Genomic DNA, 18,711 nt, shown 5'->3' with positions numbered 1-18,711 from the left:
CCCAATCCTTCAAAAAAGGGAACACATTTGTGGGGGTTAAACATGAGGCTGGAACAGGGTGTTGTTTTTTACCTCACAGAGAGAGTGAAGTCTCCAGGGTTACTTTTGCTTGGCCGGGCAAGGAAGCTCCCGTGAACTCCTCTGGTCAAGAGCAGCTGCTCAGCCTCAATCCCGGTGATGTTGGGGTGAAACCACCTGCACAAAAGACAAAGAACCCTTTAAACAAACAGCCCCAGAAGAACACCCGCGCCTGCTCATCGACCAACCATCTGGCTTCAGCTGGCCTCAGTTTTCATTCACTTGCATTTTAAAAGGCATGAAAAGAAGAAGAAAAAAATCTAGCATATATCAATTCTGTATCAAAAAGTTATATCCAAAATGCGTTGCGTCTACTGAAGGAACTTACTCACACTCTTTATACTTGAGGTATAAATGTTGTTTTACATTTCTAATAAGCATCTCTCCGACCATGGACTTGGATGGAAACAAGACTCCCAGTGCATAGCAGTTTGATCCATTCCTGGTTTTACTACGAGTTTAATAAGACACACCTGGGCTTGTTACTGGGCCTATACACACTGTAGCTAATCAAGCTCCTAGTAAAACCTGGAATGGGTGCTAGGGAATGGGAGTCTTATTTCCATCCCTACTGGAGAGTGTATCTGCCATTTTGAACTGGAGGATGACAAGCAGAAAATGTTTGTAGTTTAGTACAAACATATGTACATTTGCCCCCCATGGCACAAGCCTATTCAATTCCAACTCTATTTGAAATAAAGCCAAAAAAGGGTTGGTATAGTTCTAACAAAAAAAAAAGAGAATTTCAAGGGAATTATCCAAAAATGCTGTTCAGAAGGCAATACAAGACACACAAGGTATAAATAACACAATGCCGGATAACAGTCACGCTGATGAGTATCTGTTTTATGTGAAAATTAACCACATTTCGTCAGTTCAAGCACAAAGAGGCAGCACAGATAAACCATGGGGTCGCTCTGCGCATTCTCACAGCACGGCTGTGGCTAACCAGATTTTCCATCTCCTGGTTTCTAATGTTCCACTTCATGCCACCGACATCACGCTACGGAGTGGGCTGGGAGGGCCCGGCTGAAACACACAGGTCAGGGGTCAAGCTGGAGGATGAATGATCGGCTTCATCATCTGTACATGAAGCCACCCCAAAACCACATCACTGAAACATCACAACAGTGAGAGAACTATACTGATCAACAATCTATTGAAATTTAGACAATACAAACTGTGTGATGATAATACCAGGGTTCTTTTTCCTCCACAGATATGCATGACCTTTTGAAATTTAGGAAAGCTTATTGCAAACTGTTTATTCAGTTTTTGGCAGACATACAGTAGGCTAGCCCTAAAACGTACAGCAAACTGTTATTTACAGCTTTATAAGGTTACATGCACTCAACATGATATATAGGTAGTACTAAAATGGAATCTGGTCCCGTCCAAAAAGTCATAATTCATTTAAGATGACGTCACATAATTCATATTTCAGAGGTCAAAGTCCCAAGGCCATTGTTATACAATTAATAACTCTTGCTATCTGCACCAGTAGGACATGTTTCCAATTTCTGCTTCCGAGATAAGGCTGAACATATTTATACTTCTCAAACGTCTTGTATACGAGGGCTGGATCTGCAGGCTTCAAGATACCAGTTTGAAGCTGCACCAGAAACACACACTCTCTCTTATCAATCTAGCTCATAAGTGAAGCAGAGGACAACCTCTTACTGCTCTGCAAATCACCAACATACTCCTTGTACAAACACAGCTTACAAGTTGAACGAGTTAAAACTCTGGGCTCAAAACACTGCATTTATTTTCAACCATTTAAAGTTCCAGTAGCAGAGATTCATAGTTGATTATGATACTTATTATTTGCAGTACCAAAAATAAACTGTGTGTCCATTGAAGTTACTATATACTGTATTGTCCGAGTAACATTACAGATAGTCGTTGTTGTGCTACCTCCAGGAATGTGTGTATTGCATCTATTAACAAACTTTAGTAGAACGTTATTTGCTAGTTTTGCTACTGTTTTATGGAATGAGTGAGCTGTACGTTAAGCTGGGTTCAGTTAGCCAAAATGACCGTTTATTGTTAACCGTTTCGTTCCTCACTATAAAACAGTTAATGGTAGCACTGCATGTGTAGTAATACTTACAGCACATAATTATTTGACAAGCGTTTTGACGAGAAGTATTTCAATGACTGATGGCATCGAGAAAGTTTGAGAAACATTTCTCAAACAATATTCTTTTTTTAAAAATATTACTTGGCTATTTTTTTAATTGTTCAATAATGTTTTACTTAAACCTTACACAAGGCAGATTCAGATGTTAATTAAATAATAAAAGTCGTACGTTTTTCTAGGGCACACAAAAAATGAAACAGCTGTGTGTTACCAGTATCAGTACGGATACAAATTTAGACCAGCTTTAGATTTTAAATTTAGATCATACAATTTTGCTACAGTAAAGATGTTTTATTGATATTGTAATGTGATTTTAGAAAGGTTTAAATATAATCTCTTCTAAATACTTAATCATTATCCAACTCAAGGTTGTCTATTTCCATGACATCATATGTGGAATATATTAGTGTTCTAGAAATCTCCTTAGCCCAGTGACCCTGCTCAGCATCGCCAAATGGAGGATTTTTCTCTTTCCCCATCTCTGAGATTATGGTTTTACCTCGTCTAGCCTTGTATTCTGATGTAATATATTTTAATATTGATGCCACAAGGCATCCAATTCTATTGGGTCCATTGCACAACACAACAAAATACTGACTTTAATGATGTTTAATATGCTGTTTCAATTTGTGACTGTAGATCTATGCACATGACACTGCATACAGTTCTGACAAATAACTTGCATCGTGTTACTTTTCTTTAACATGATATGCAAACATTAAAATGTCTACTTCTACAATTAAACATCCTGCAGAATAAAGCAAATGTCTGTATGAAACTAATCTATTACAAAAATGTGAATTGATACATTGCAGGAGTTGAGAAGCCAACCCCATGTCACATTATTAAGTGGTTACAGTCTTTGAAAACGTGTGGTAAAATTAAAACGTCATTACCATGATGTGGCCTTGTACAACAAGTCAGATATAAATCGATGTGCCAAAATTATATGAATGCCTTGTATATGTAGTAAATCAATGCTATTTACAATATAATTATTGTGTGCTGTTTATGGCAATGTGTCATATTGACTGCAAAAGCATTTTTACAGTTTCAAAAGTACTGTACATGCACTTCCAAAAATGGATCGTCCTTTATAGCCTCACTGCTGCAAGTAGCTGGAGCATTTTTGACGGATGTACAGTAGCAGCTAACATGTTTTAATATAAAAGGGACTTTTAGAGTTAAAACAAATAAACTAGCCCTATTGGACAAATATTTTAATATTCAAATAAACACTGCTTGCAATGCACAAAGTGGCAAACTACTGACCATTCATATAGCAGAATTTATTAAGTTTACTGTAAATGGGGTATAGGGATTATTTTGCTGTAACATTATGGAGATTTTGTTTTCCAGCTAATTTAAAATGAAAGAATGTTCCACTATTCTTTTAAAATTTGAAAGAAGTTTTGAACATGAGCACTAAACAAGCAAACTGGTCAACAAGTTATGATTTCTGAAACATCAGGATGCACATGAAGACTGTATTAAACCAGACAAGTTATAGAAAAGTCATAATTTGTGTGTAAAAATCCATTACCCTTTAATTTGACAGGACTGGTCCAATAATGCCCTTGTAAAAGTTTACCACAGTAAACTTGCATGGTAATTTTGCACTTTCCCCGTGTTTTCTCCATGGTTATGTAGTGCTATGCATTTACCATAGTTTATCATGTATTTATTTATATTATGCTTTGCATATTTACAATGCTCTGCTTTCACTATGCATTATTACACTTTGCTATGCTTTTACTGTACAATGGAAAACTTTTATAAGTACCGGCCCCGTATTTTATTGGAAGACATATTTATTAACCTGAGACAGAGTGCGCTTTCATCAGTCAGCACTCAGTTTGAAAAGATGTCCCTACACAACCAGTTCATTATGTCAATCTAGACATGTGCCATTTCCCATAAGATGTTTCTAGGCGGAACAAGGCACTGTCTGAAAAGTCTTCATTGTTTTTGTTGTTTTAAACTTTAAAGCATTACTTCTGGAAAAAAGGAAAGCTGTTTTTACACCTGTTTCTACTCTTTTTTTGTTCCAGGAAACGTGACTCAAATCATCGGAAACAATGAGCCACTTAAATGAAATTGAAATCTTAAAACAAAAAAAAAAAAAAAAAAAAAAGTTTGTCCCCTCATTCCTAGCAAAATAAATTATTAAAACAGTAACTATGCAAATTAGATTTGAAAAAGTAAAGCAGTCCCAAAACAGATAGATTCTGGGTTAAACATGTGACTCACTGAAAGATATGACTAAAGAACACCATTGTTTGATGTACAGCTGCCAGACGAGGAGTATACCCAAGTTCCACTGGCCTTTCAGAAAGAAAAAAACAAACGTAAGACACGCCTAAATCCAAACTGCCCCCCAGAAACCCTCAGTGAGTCAGACCCCGCTTTATAGGTCAAGACGTGGTGTATGACGTTTAAAAAAAAAAAAAAAATCAGGGGTTCAAGATTAGGAGCTCACACTAGTCCTGCACTTCAGAACTAGCATAAGTGTATTATCTAACCCTAACTCTAACCCTGTTTTTTCTGTTAAAGGAGACGGTAGTCAGAACATTTTAAAAGGGGACCATACTCACAGTTCTGGTAATGGTAAAGAATTCTTGTTCCTGTAAGTCTGATTCAACTAATGGGGGAAAATAGTAGCAAAAGCTTCAGTTTCAATAGAGATGAGTCATGGCGTCCATATCCCCATGCATGGACGTCAGTAGCATTGTTGTATTAAGAGCAAAGTGAATAATTATTTATGGTATGGGTGAACACATCTAGTATGAAGATACCGTAAATGGCCCATGCTTTATTTTATGGTTTTTGAAGGCACATCGCGTGTATGAGGAGATGCTGTAACTGAGTTTTTAAACTGGGGAGGGAAGAGATCCTCGAACACTTGACGTGACAACTGCTTGGGATTTTAGTGGAACAAAATTCCACTTCGCATCAGACTACAAGAGAATCAGTATTCATTGGCTTACATGAGTGACTGCTGGCAATCACATCTAGCAGGCCCATTAAAACAACCATTTACGGTATATGCGTAGTAATTCATTATTAAATGTGCTTTTGAGACGGCTGAACTCTGAAGTAAGCTGCCGAAGCCTTAAGAGGAAGATATGTTTCAAGCCTTTCTGTGCTGCGGAACTTGCGTTAAAACGTAATGAACTTTAAATTATTCCTTTAAAAAGTAGACATATACAGCAAACCCTAGTAGAACTGTCAGGGGCTCCCAGGTCGTTGCTGGAGGAATTGTACAGGGTGTTGCATAACGGAACAGGAAATTGGGTAGAAAAAAAAAAAGGGGTCAAAGTCAACGGCATTACAGGCATACCCAACAATTCCATGTGAAACATCTGGCCAGGACCATTGCTACATTATAACTGACCCCGTAATACAACATTACTAATTTCATCTGAAAGATTAATGTCTCCAGACAGCGCTCCAAGGAAGATTATTGCCAATTACTCAACAGATTAAGCATGTCGTACATACGTAGGGAAAGCAGGGTTAGAAACTAACGCTCGCCCGTTCTCCCGAAGCGAATTAAAACTGATGAGGATGAGTTTAAATATTTTAGAACTTCACATAAGGACTACTAAGTTTACAGAAGGACTAGCAAGTTTCAAAAGGTACTAGTCCTTAGGACTAGTACCACAATTTTGTTAGTTTTTAACCCTGGAAAGCCTGCAAAAAAGTTGAATTTCTAAACAAAATGAGTGACGTACTGTAGAAATGATATGAAGAGCTAAAACCACCAACTAAAAGCAATTATGGTCAAGCCAAAAAAAAAAAAAAATTGGAGCATTGATCGCATTTCAGATGGGGATATGACATTATGATATTTATACAGTAAATTTCAATAGAAAAATAAGGGAATAAAGACATCTTCAACAGTGAGCAGTGGCCCACCCCCAGATAACTGGAGTAAAACAGAGACACAGCCAGCTTTAACATGGAGTTTCTCTGGATCTCTTTGTCCCAACCGGTTAGGAATTATGAACTGTTTAACAGAATGTGATAGTGGAGTTGTCAGCTTTCAGCATTTAAGTTTCTGTTCTTCTACTGTGAAAGCAAGACAATTTAAGAGACCTTGAGAGAAAAAGAAGGTTATCGGATATGAGCTTTAAAATGCCCTAAAGTAATACCCGGGCACCGTGTTATTTTTCACGAGGTACCCTATTCCAGATGCCTACCTCGATCATCATGTTGATAATGTATTGTGCATGTTTTAAGATTATTATATATTTAACAAAGTGCTGTTCTATATAAGCATTTTATTCATAATTTTATAAAAGTACTAAGAAGTACTAAAAAGCAATCTTAAGACAATCGCTTTGACAGAAAATATACCCTTCATGCTAAAATGTTTGTCAGAGCTTTTAATAGGTTTGGTTACTCAATACTGCTTACCTTGCATATGCCTATTATGATGTTTTTTCTCAACCACAGCTTGATGTGCAGTGCCAAAATGACAAATCAGAATGTTGGGAGAACACTTGCATGGCAAACTTCATAAAGTGGTCATATCGTGGTCAGCTAATATAAATGAGAACCCTTTAAAACATCACCTGGAAAGCACACCCTGGCATTACTGGGGCAACCTAGTGCAGTCATAACCTGCTAATAATGGAACAAACCAAACTTCTCTACACAGTTATATCTGGAATTAGAATTCTCTTTTAGGGATCCCTAGCAGTAAGATCCATGCCCTTCGGCATCACATCAGCTACAACACAGCAGATTAGAAAATAAAAGTGAATCAAGTGATTTGACTGTAACGCACGCGTTTCAAAATAACAGGTACTGTAATAGCAGCGCTCCCGACAGCTCTAGAGTTATGTATGGCTCATTGAGATCCACACTAGCAGGCTCTAGTGATTTAGATTTGAATTACTGCATCTCATTGAAGGATGTTAATGGGTTTAAAAAAAGAGTGCAAGAACATGCTACCGTTTTTGGTAGAAGCAGGTACAGTCAGGATTGAATTTGTTTAACAAGCACACAACTCTCTTTTTTTAATATGTTTTTTTCTTTCAATTTCTTTGCTACAATTTCGTCCAGCTTTTTATTTACGGCGGTGATAGTTCTGAGATTACGTTTTCTTCTGTACATTTTAAAACAGAAATGTATTTTGGGTGTTTGGAAAATATATATTTAGCTGGAATAACTGCATTATTAATACACCATCTCAGAGCCTAATTAGCAGCCTAATGTGTCCTCTAGTTTGGGGATTTTATGGGTGTAGCAATGACAGCTGCTTCAAAGAAGGGAGATACTGAGTGTACACGGTCATGTGGAATATCAGAGAGAGATATTTCAAATGAAACTCACCGCAGTTAAGTAGACAGAAATGGGCAACGCTTCATTTAGCATGGCTTAAGTAAATTGTAGCAATGACCAGCACTGGTCAGAACTGGTGGTTTGCTGGTTTCTATCTGGCCATGCTGGTTCAGGAGGCTTGTTTCTGGTTGAAGAGCTAAACTGGTCCAAGAAAACCCCATTATTGTACAGTTCTAGTCTATCATTTGTCTGCACTCTTAAATAAATCAGAAAGACCCATGTAAACCTGTACTACATGCTTTCAAACGCATGAAACGTTCTCTTAGCTGCTGCCCTAACTCTAATTAAGATTAGGGTTTGTGTTAGGGCTTATTCAAATCTTAAAGTCAGTATTTGAATTCTCTCAGCTAGCCCGTCTTTCTGTACCTATGCCAATACATGTCACTCTTGTACAGTTACTTAAGAAAGTTGTTTCAAATTCAAGTGTTGGAGATCTCAGAAGGAGGTGACCTGCTACCATTCGTATGTACCCCATTGCAGAGCACACAGTACTCTTGTATCTGGAGCGGATATCTGCCCAAACTCCCTGCTACCCAATTCAGAAAGCCTTTTAAAACTCCTCTTAATTGATTCATTGGCTGAATAAATAATTAGACACTCTGCTACATAATATTCTACCATGCTCTTTTTTCTTCTCAGTCCATCAAAAACAAAGACTTAAGCAAAGCGATCTCCACTTTTTTTTTTAATCTTTGTAGTTACATATATACATAGTGTTGGAAAGAAAATGAATAATTTACTGCTTCCTTGAAAGCAAGAACAATAGGATTTATTTTACAAGCTGGACAAAAAAAAAAGCTAGTTACTTTGATAAGACACATGAACGTCTTGCTTTAATCATCCAAATCCCACTGTTTACACATGACAGACTAGCTTGGTGCAAATACTACGTGCAGTCTAATAGATCTTATTAATGCAGGGGTCTCTGTGCTCCAAAGTTTTAAAAATCAACTACATCTATAAAGTTTTGTATATATTCCAATTCATCAAAAATCTACAAACATCTGAAGAAATACTGCTGGGAAAGTATTCGATGGCAAAAACAATCATGCTCGTATTCGTTCATAAAACAGAATCTATAAATGACTGTATTAAAAAAAAGTGTTCTTTAATAGGTAATTCTATGTGGTACCAAGTTTATTTGACTCCTGAGAGACATTTCTGTACTGTAATATGGTATACATAGTGTTTCTCATTTCCGGTTTATTCAGAATTCTACTGAAAAAAAAAAAAAAAAAAATCAGGTAATTTTAACTGGACGTCGGTTTTTACTGATTTATACCCGATTTTTGTCTATTATTCAATATTATCCCGGCACTATTTTCTAGGAAATACACAATAATTTGATTAAAATGCTGTTTTATTTTGACTCCGACATTGTAATAAGCAGCCCTACACTGTATCCTAGGATACAGCAGGTGTTTAGACATCAGAGGATCAAATAATGTTCAACTGTGGTTCTATCTCACTTCACAAACACACTATCACCTGATTATCTTGGCCAATCAAAGTCTGATTATTATGGCAATTGCTGGGCGTAGTAACTACTAGCTTGATCAAAAAATAAATTGAAATACTTGCATGCAAATATAATATTTTTAGTGGATGAGGAATGGGGGAGAACATAAATCAGTTTATGAATATTTAAAAGAAAATGGCTTGCACCACCCAGTTCTGTCAATTTTATTTTATTTTTTATGATTAAGGCAAATAAACCTGGCTTGTTTTGTGCTGATGTCATGTTCATACCTTATGTAGATACTATTTTCATCAGCACAGTGATTACCCAAACGTTCGCAAAGTACAGTTATCTTGGGAAAATGTGGCTTAGACTTACACAGATTCTGCTCATCATACTTGCCAGGGACATTATTAATCAGAAACCAGAACTGCTACGGATCAGATTCCACATATAAAGTGTGTATACTGAGATTTTTTTACCCCCGATTTATTTTTTATTTTATTTTATTTTTTTTTTACCGATTTTATCCCTATTTTAATAGATGTAAAATAAACTAATTTTTTTTTTAAAGATAAAAAACGAAAACACGGAACACTAGGTATACATTACCTTTGTTTTCCAGCTTTTTCAAAATGAAAAGAAGGTTTTCATATTTTTTCATTTTCACAGAATATCCGTACATGAACAAAACTCGTTTGTCCGAGCAGTATCACAAGTTACAGCTTTGAGTAAGATTCAAAGGTTTAACTGCAAATAAGTTTCCTCTTCTATCAGTTTCAAAAGGAAGCATCAACTTTGCTTTTATAGTCCAACTTGACCTGAATTTTCTATTTTGCTTAGTGAAGGCACCCTTATAAAAGTTTACTGCAGTATTTTTATTTGACCATGCTTTTCCCATTGTCACATGCACTTACCATAGTTTATCATGTTTATTACTATGCTTTACCATACCTTGCTATTCTTTACAATGCTTTTACCATGCTTTATTACACGCTGCTATGCTTTCAGCATGGTAAGCTTTTATAAGGGCATCTTATAGATGTAAATAAGCAAACAATGTGATTGGCTCTTAGGTTTGAAAGCCAGTTATTGTAGAGCATTGCAAACTGTAACGGTTTCACAGTTTCAGGGAACAAGCAGTAATGTGGCAACAATGTGGCAACTAGTGTGTCATTATTGTAATTATTAGGTAATTAACAGCCAATCCTGCTTATTATCACTCCTGTTAATATCACCACTGACAAGTCCAGGCTAGAATATAATGGAAGTCAATGGGGAGACGGTCCTGATGATCCCATTAAAATCAATCACATTTATCAGCCATACAACTGATTTTCACCCGTCTTAATACTGGGAAATAAATGACATTGGGAGATTGACAAGTAAGTAAGAAAGTAAGATGTTGTACACTACTGAAATGTTGCAGATATAAGAGTAGCACAATATAGCATATACTGCACCTATATACTGTAGAGCAGAACAATACCTTGAATGATATTGCAAAAAATGCAATAACAAGTGCTGTTTTTTGAGATCCTCAGCAGTCATTTTTGGTTTTTCAACACTGTATTTTAATGCGTATTTTGCCAGGCTGTTCGTGTGAACTCAACCTATTATCACCCATTTTGATATTTTAGTAGGAACCATCAAAGTTCTCTTTCAGTTGCTATACAATGAAGCAGTACAGTCGCGTACTGTTATAGCACATAACACAACTGGGATTTTGAAAATGATTACTTAGGAAATAATTAGAAGACATAAAACAAGTATACTTTAAAATGCTGCGCCCTCAATAATACATTTTTAGATACGTCAAGTACACTAATGTTTTGACTAAAGTTTCTAAGCACTATATAATTACCATAATACAATACAAATGGCAGTAATTACTAAGTAGTTACTAAGTGATAATACAAATACTGTAGTACAATAAACCTATAATTACACAGTAGTTTCCAAACAGTTATTCATGTGCATGATACACATGTGTTCTTAGCTGAATTATCCCAATTTGTAAATTTTTCTTTAAAATCATGAGTTGCTTTCATTTTCATCCACAATATCATCAGAACATTCATACATACAGTACATTATTCCCCCCCTCCCCGCTCAGCCAACACAGAAGAACCAAATTGAGTCACGGAAATTCATTATCTGGAAAATAACAACAAGAAAAAAAAACCCAAAAAAGCCTGAATCAAAAAAGTAAATATCCAGCCACAGTGGTTGTTTTGATAAAGTGGAATGTTTCGATGTACTTTGTTGTCTGTTTTCCCTTCAAACTGACCCTGGTTTGAACATTTTAAATGAAATTAATAAAACAAAAACAAAATGATGTACGTTGTAGATGTTTTCAACAGCTAAGCGGTTTCATAATATCTACTGAGCAGCACTATAGCTATACATTAAAACACTGCATTGAAGCGATTTTCTCCTCCCTCATTTATAGCCCCAATAGAAAACAGTTTTTTTTTTTTTTTTTTTTATTTGAATGTTGTATATGTAAGAGAAACTTAAAAGAACAGTCAAGTTCTTACACTTATAAAGAATCCTGTCTTCGAACTTATAAATGTTTCCACATGTTACAAGATGAAACCAATGCCTGAACAATATCTGCAGACAAACTGGTTTATAACAAACAGTGCGACTGCATGCGTTTCTGACAAGCTTTTCTAAAAGAGTCTAAAATTAATCCTTAAAACATTTCTAAAAGTTTTGTAATAGGACCCAGGGTTTTTTTGATAAAAGTGTCTCAATAAAAAAAAATATCTTAAATTAAATTCAGGAGACATGCAAAAAAAAAAAAAAAAAAAAAAAAAAATCAATATACAAAACCTAAATGACTTAAAACCAAGTGAAAACCCAAACCCTCCTACTGTTCCACAATTGCAATGTGTCTTTTCTGTCCTGCCGTGTGAATCGTCAGTCACACAACTTGTGTTTATTTATTCTTTACATGATTTATTAATTTGTTTCTTTTACAAAGATTTCGCTGGCAAGCCGACGTATCGGATTTACGACGAGGACATCACGGAGCAAGAGTACATCACAAAGAAAACAAAGAAGAAACTTTAACCAGTCTGCTCCAGCCTTCCGTCAATCCACTGGAACTAAACTCGGGAACACACAGTGAACGTTTCACATCGCACCACAACGAGCCCACCGATCCAGCTCAGACAGCCATGACATTTAATAATATCTACTAAGCAGCACTATGGCTACACATTAAAACACTGCATTGAAACTGTTGCTGCTTTAAGATAAAACAAAAAACCCTGAAGAAAAAGAGAGAGAGCGAGAAACAGAGAGAGCAATAAACAGCTTCCCTACCTCACCATACTGGTCACAGCTTGTCAACCCTTGCCAGAATAAAACTCAAAGCCGTTAATCCACTAAAACCACAGGACAGTTAGGCAAGTAAGGCCGGGCGGAGGGAGGGAGGGAGGGAGGGAGGGAGGGAGGGGGTCAGAGGAGAGGAGGGTGCAGTTTAATCTCAGATTTGGAGGAGTGTCTCTGCCCGATAGGACTGTCTCTGCAATCAGTCCTTCAGCAATTGCAGCTTCTTTAAGGCTAATGTGAATGAGAGACTACCACCTTTTTTTTTTGTTTGTTTTTTTTCAGCTTTGACGGAAGAGGAAGTCTGTGTCCTATCTGAGCAAGTAAACGCAGGCATGGCTTAGCAATAGCAAATTAAAAAAGAAAACATTGATGTATGTATTGTACATGTTAGGAACACATTACCGCTGGACTGTCCCTGGGAAGGGTAATAAGCCTCAGCAATTTCAACACCATGCTGTTTCATTTTAAAATTAACTACAATGATATAACAGCCAGTGGGGTTTATCCGGGGGTGAAAGCTTTAAACGAATTAATAAAAACAATATCTAACCCTAACTTTTACATGTGAAAAGGGACATGAATTTTTCTCAAGGTCATGGATCACTCTCCTAGATAATCTGGGTTCTACAGATTTGTTTTTTCTTTGTACTGTGAATCTGTTGAAGTTCTAAGAATCAGTACCAGACACATACATTTTGAGAACATAAATTCCCAAATAGCAGTATAAAAATAAGAATACAAAAACACTGTTGCAGCATAAAACTCCAGTTGTGCATAACAATAAGAATTGTTAAGCTCTACAGTTAAGTAGCATTTAACATTATTTCTTTAGGTACATTTATAACTCACTAAATCAAGTGTGGATTCTGAATGATGAAAACAACCATGAGATACACTGTTGAGGAAATAAACACAGTACGCAGTACAGAGTACAGAGCTTCCTCAGCTCCAAATCATCATTTATTCTTATCCCATTTTCAGTCTTGTGCTTTCATGCTGTATCACATAGCCTGCGCTGCACATTCTGTTGCTGATTGTGGAAAACCCCTTACCACCTAAAATAGCCCTAATACAGCTTGCTAACACAAAACAGAAACTTACTGTACTTAAATTAGACAAACGTTTTAATACAGTGCTTCTCGTTTAAACGTGTCGAATTCTGTCACCATTTAGTTTCTAAATCTACTTTATAATGATTATTAATTTTTTCTTAAGCTAAGAATTTAATATATATATATATATATATATATATATATATATATATATATATATATATATATATATATATATAAAACTGATTTTCAGAAGTCTTTTTGTGTATGTATATTATGCTAATAAGTAGGTCAATAAATGACCCCTCCAGGAGGCATGTTTGGATCCACCGCTCTTTAGATCATTATAATAGTCCTGTAGGATGACAAAATGCTTGGGCTTGCCTCCTTTGCCATGTTCCAGCGAGCTGGACAAGCTGGTCATGCAATGTGCCACGTAATACTAGCAAACATTCAACAGTGGGCAACAACCCCGTTTTAAGATATTGTGGCACACATGGTTCTCTCCACCTTGGACCAAGTACTTCCACGATGGCACGCTGTTGACCATGTTTCAACCTTATCAGCACCTTTGGAAGCCATCTCTTCAACAACGAAATATTGAACTGGCCAAGTTCTGTCATCAAGCTTCATGCATAAAAATGTAGACAGATATAACATCATGCCCACTCCAACAGCCAATGATTCTGAACAGCCCTGTTCCAGGGGCACAAACACATCGACTGTCTCTTAGCTCTTAGCTCTTAGCCATGTCTAAACAAAATTAGGAGGGATTATATACAGTATAACAGAATTTGAAATGTTTGTTAAGTAGAGCAAATTGAATGTCCACACGTGGAATGTTTATTTAAAAAATAGTGTTAACTGCAGACAGTAAATGCATTTCGAAGAGGATTCATTCACATAAGAAATGTGTGCGTTCGCAGAAATGTGTGCAGTTTAAGATGTGCCAACGTGCCAAACAGTTTCGGGGCTTGTGTTAAATGTTTTGATAACCTGGTAAGGTGTATTGGGTATTGTGTTTTAGCGATTGAGAAAATCTGTGTCTAGAACATCTTTGTGATCCATTTAGTAATTGGTGGTTATTCTATTGTATATTTACTGTATAGAGATTTCACTTATGTTATCTCATCACACATAAATGTTGGCTCCACCACTGCCACTTGTAACAGTTGTGAATAAAATGTTATTATGCCCACTGTTTTCTTTGGATCCCTTGCCAAGTCAGCGAAAGGGATAGAGTTTTGGCAACCAGATCAACGCAACTGTTGCAAATGCCAAGCCAAGCTGGCTGCAAATAAAAAGCATCCAGTACAAGCCTGGGCCAACACGGGATATAGGTTTTAATGCTGCTATGCTTTACTGGGAGTTTAGATGGCATAAGCCCAGTGCCCTTGTGAAACAAATGACTTAAATCAACAGTTACATTTCTAGACCCGCTTCTTTTGTTCTGCTATCAAAAACACAATACGGTTCCTCAGCGGCTCACAAAGTAAAATCACTGGCACTTTGAGGTCAGCGAGTCATGCAATCGTGGTTTGAATCCCACTCATGCCAAGTTGCCGATCTTGGCAGGGGACTGATAGGGAGTGCTGCAATGGCCTTTGCCCTCCTACGGGGTTAGGGAGGAAAATCAGCTGGAGATAGCTGACCTCAGCAATCTCATACTAGTCAGGCACCCAACAGAGATATCCCAGGCCACTGCCTCCAGGAATAATGTAGCTGTATATGTCGAAATAAGGGATTTTTTTTAAAAAATGTAGTAGTTTAAATGTCGCCAATTGATTTTACCCTGTTTTTTCTCCCAATTTGATATATCCAATTATTATTTTTTAGGCTTAGCTCACCACTACCACCCCTGCACTGAATCGGGAGCGGCGAAGACGAACACACATTGTCCTCCGAAGCATGTGCCGTCAGCCGACCACTTCTTTTCACTCTGCAGGCCCGCCATGCAGCCAACCCAGAGCTAAAGCGTCGGAGGACAACGCAGCTCCGGCCAATCTACAGCAGTCGCTGGTGCGCGGTGAGCTCAGGACACCCTGGCCGACCTAAGCCCTCTCCCCCCGGGCGGCGCTTGGCCAACTGTGCACCGCCCCCTGGGAACTCCTGTCCACGGTCGGCAGTGGAATAGCCTGGACTCGAACCGGCGACGTCCAAGCTATAAGGCGCATCCTGCACTCCACGCGGAGCACCTTTACTGGATGCGCCGCTCAGGAGCCCCCTAAATAAGGGAGTTTTGAACCCAGGTTCGGGGTCCGGGACACCCTGTTTGCTAACTGAAAAGCTTATTGCTGCTTATATTAGTAAGTCATTGGAAAGTCAACTGGTTCCATATATTAAAATATCTAACCAATGCCAACAGAACCAGTCCAGCAAGGGGGACCTGCTACAATGGACCAAACTTCCTTCCCCTGTTACACAATGCAGCTCTTATTACTGTGGGGTTAGTTTAAGCCATAGGCAAAGTGACAAAGGATAGTATACGTAGAATGTTCTCTTTCTGCTTTGAAGGTTTGCCAGTTCTATATTTATTGTGGACAAGCTGCAGCAAATACATTTTAGAGATGAGGCTGTTATTTTTAGAGAGCAGCTGGGATTGGGGGCTCGCTCGTTTCGTTCAGATCAAAGCGGTCCAAATGCAGCCCAGCGCCTCGGCTCACCTTTTACCGAGTGGCCAAGTGAAAAAAAGAAATAGGTTTTACTACAGTTTGAGGGTTATTTCCAACCTTTACTGAAATTTCTGCCCCTCCCAGTGGGTACTGCCACTTTCATGAAGCGATAAAACCTAAGGGGGGGTATTCATTTTCAAGTTTAGTTTTACACTGCAATATAACTCCTTGTTGTACTACACAGCCCTTCACAGCCCCCTGTGCAGAAAGCATGTTTAGCATTTATAAAAAGGACGAAAAAAGCAGCAATACACTGAAGCACACATTGAAAATACATTTCTCTGAAACCAGATGTTGGTTTTCCACCCAGACCCAATTACTGTTCTCATTAAATTCATTGACAAGCATTTTCAAAATCGCACATTTGAGAGCACATGGCATGCCGCTCAAGCCTTCAATATTGAAGTCCCTCCCTCTTTGTTAAAATTGAAAGTTGCTTCGCAGCACACACACAGCTTTCCTTTAGCATGTTGCATTTAAATAAGGTTATGAAATCTATTCACAGGTTTGTGTTTTTACAATGTGTTATTTTTAGGAACATATTCCAATGGTATTGCTAAAAAGAGAACATCAGGTAACATTACAGGCATTTTTGATACATGTGGAATATAGGGGTAACTGAACTGGGTAATGAAGTTCACAGTTTTATTGTAACATTATCTGTACTCATTCAGGATTAACAGGCTACAGAACAAAAGGCTTAGCTTGGGGTGGGTCGCTGCAACACTGATGATTCAGGACTGCTTCTAAATATGGATGTAGTTTCAACTGTCGCACAGGCACTTGAGCCAATTCATCGTTTTATAAATTCATTACTTTGGCAAAAACTCAAGAAATGCTGAACTGTGCCTTTGGTTTTGACTGTTGCTTCAGGCAGAGTTCTGTTAAACTCAGGATCTTTCACAACCGGACTACTGACTTGATCAATGAGCGATTCCGATATCTGTCTAAGCAAAAGGCAGTTCCTGCGAGTGGAGGTTTAAAAACCACACACAGTAAGCAACTATCGATTAGTGCTGGTGTAACAAACCAGCGTCATAACCACTATGCAAACCAGCCAGGCTCTTCTACATTCATGGTTTTAGAGCTTCTAACCTCACCTCATGTCACCGACAGGGACAGCAGTGCACAACATTGCACTCGGACAAACAAACACAAATATGTGTACCAATATTCTTTCATTTTTCATTAGATGGATCACAAAAGGTATAATTCATACCATATTACAGCATATAATATATATATATATATATATATATATATATATATATATATATATATATATATATATATATAAAATACACACACATACACACACAGAATCCAGAAATAGGAAAACGGGGGTTTTATTCTGGGTTGTTTTTTTGGATAATAATAATAATAATAATAATAATAGCATCAGTAATAAAACAAACTTAAATAAGATGGATGCAGTAATTGTATCAATTAAATATGCAATGAAAACCAAGATTAACTGAGATTCATGTTTTTAATCTCAAGACTAATCGTGATTAATATTTGTAATCGCTTGACAGCCCTAATATATATATATATATATATATATATATATATATATATATATATGGAGTAAAATAAACCCAATACCCCATTAAATTATATATTTCAGATGTCATTTATGCATTGGTTTCCTTTACAAGATATCTTCTTGATGCAGTCATTTATAAATGATCATATGAATGAATAAGGATATGGACATTTCTGCCACTGAACACAAGCAATGTTTGTGTAAATACTTGAATAATTGTCCCAGCAATACTATGAATTAACACAGGTTACCCCCAATGAAAAAGTAGCATGCTTTCTCCTTTTTTTATTGCTTTCAATAACCTGTGGGCACAGTTTACTTTATTTGTATTTGTTTTTTCACCTTTTCAGTTCTGTACAGAATGCTCATCCTTTCCAGACAGGGTGATGATGTCATACCTGCTTTTATGAGGCATGATGCATGCAGTCAAATGCCAAATATGGAAAAGAGGAGAAAATGAAGGGGTGGGGGTTAGTGAGTAGATATTGCCTCATCGTCCTGTATGGAAAGCAATAAAAGGTGAAACTTGCAGGGGGTAGTTATAGATTTTTTAAATAATGCAGAGTCTCTAGTTTTAGCCCATTACCTACTACTCTGCCCAATTCTGAGAACCCTTGCTTGACCCAATAAACTGTTTTTTCAATACACAGCCATAAATCAGTCAGGCTTCATAACGTCAGAGGTCAGTTAACTTGAAGCAGGTCCACTGGTAATTGTTCAGCTCCATGAAGCCATAAAATAGAGAAGTATGGGAGCAGTTTTTGCACTGGAACAAGTCTTATTTTTCTCTGTATAGCAATGATCAAGCATTACATTTTCAATGACCTGTTTACTGAATTCCAACACACTGACCCAGCTAAAAAGTTCACCAAGGTGAATATCCAGGCTGTGGTGTCCCTATGAGAGTATTAAATTCCAAGTGACACTGTCCCTTTCAATTTGCGTTTCCATGATGTTTAAGCTTGTCTGGCCTTGCAGAGCAAATGAAATTGATTAAGTGCTCTGCATGTATTTATGAATGTATTTATTTAATCTCATAATGCCTGGTGAAGCTGTTCAGTAAACTGCCC

General features: G+C 37.2%; 1 protein-coding gene and 1 long non-coding RNA gene across 5 annotated transcripts in view; one reads left to right on the top strand and one right to left on the bottom strand.

Moving 5' to 3' along the window:
* LOC131701830 (uncharacterized) overlaps window positions 1-12,454 on the top strand; it is a 53,962-nt gene extending 41,508 nt beyond the window's left edge. Inside the window, exon 3 of the long non-coding RNA XR_009309048.1 lies at window positions 12,019-12,454. This is a non-coding gene — a long non-coding RNA (uncharacterized LOC131701830). The remainder of the gene's footprint in view (window positions 1-12,018) is intronic.
* Window positions 1-18,711, bottom strand: part of LOC117432426 (tyrosine-protein phosphatase non-receptor type 11) — a 55,590-nt gene that overhangs the window by 30,091 nt on the left and 6,788 nt on the right. For 3 of the 4 annotated variants that reach the window (XM_034054350.3, XM_034054351.3, XM_034054352.3), the window contains exon 2: window positions 73-195. In XM_034054350.3, the coding sequence (XP_033910241.2) occupies window positions 73-195 (123 nt within the window). Of the gene's footprint in view, window positions 1-72; window positions 196-12,362; window positions 12,488-18,711 lie in introns of those variants that run through there. The other variant, XM_059002100.1, reaches the window with a different exon arrangement.

Source organism: Acipenser ruthenus, chromosome 27, assembly GCF_902713425.1.
Source record: "Acipenser ruthenus chromosome 27, fAciRut3.2 maternal haplotype, whole genome shotgun sequence".
In the NCBI taxonomy this organism is placed as follows: domain Eukaryota; kingdom Metazoa; phylum Chordata; class Actinopteri; order Acipenseriformes; family Acipenseridae; genus Acipenser; species Acipenser ruthenus.
The sequence above is the reverse complement of the archived record's forward strand: the minus strand, read 5'-3'. Positions and strand labels throughout refer to the sequence as shown.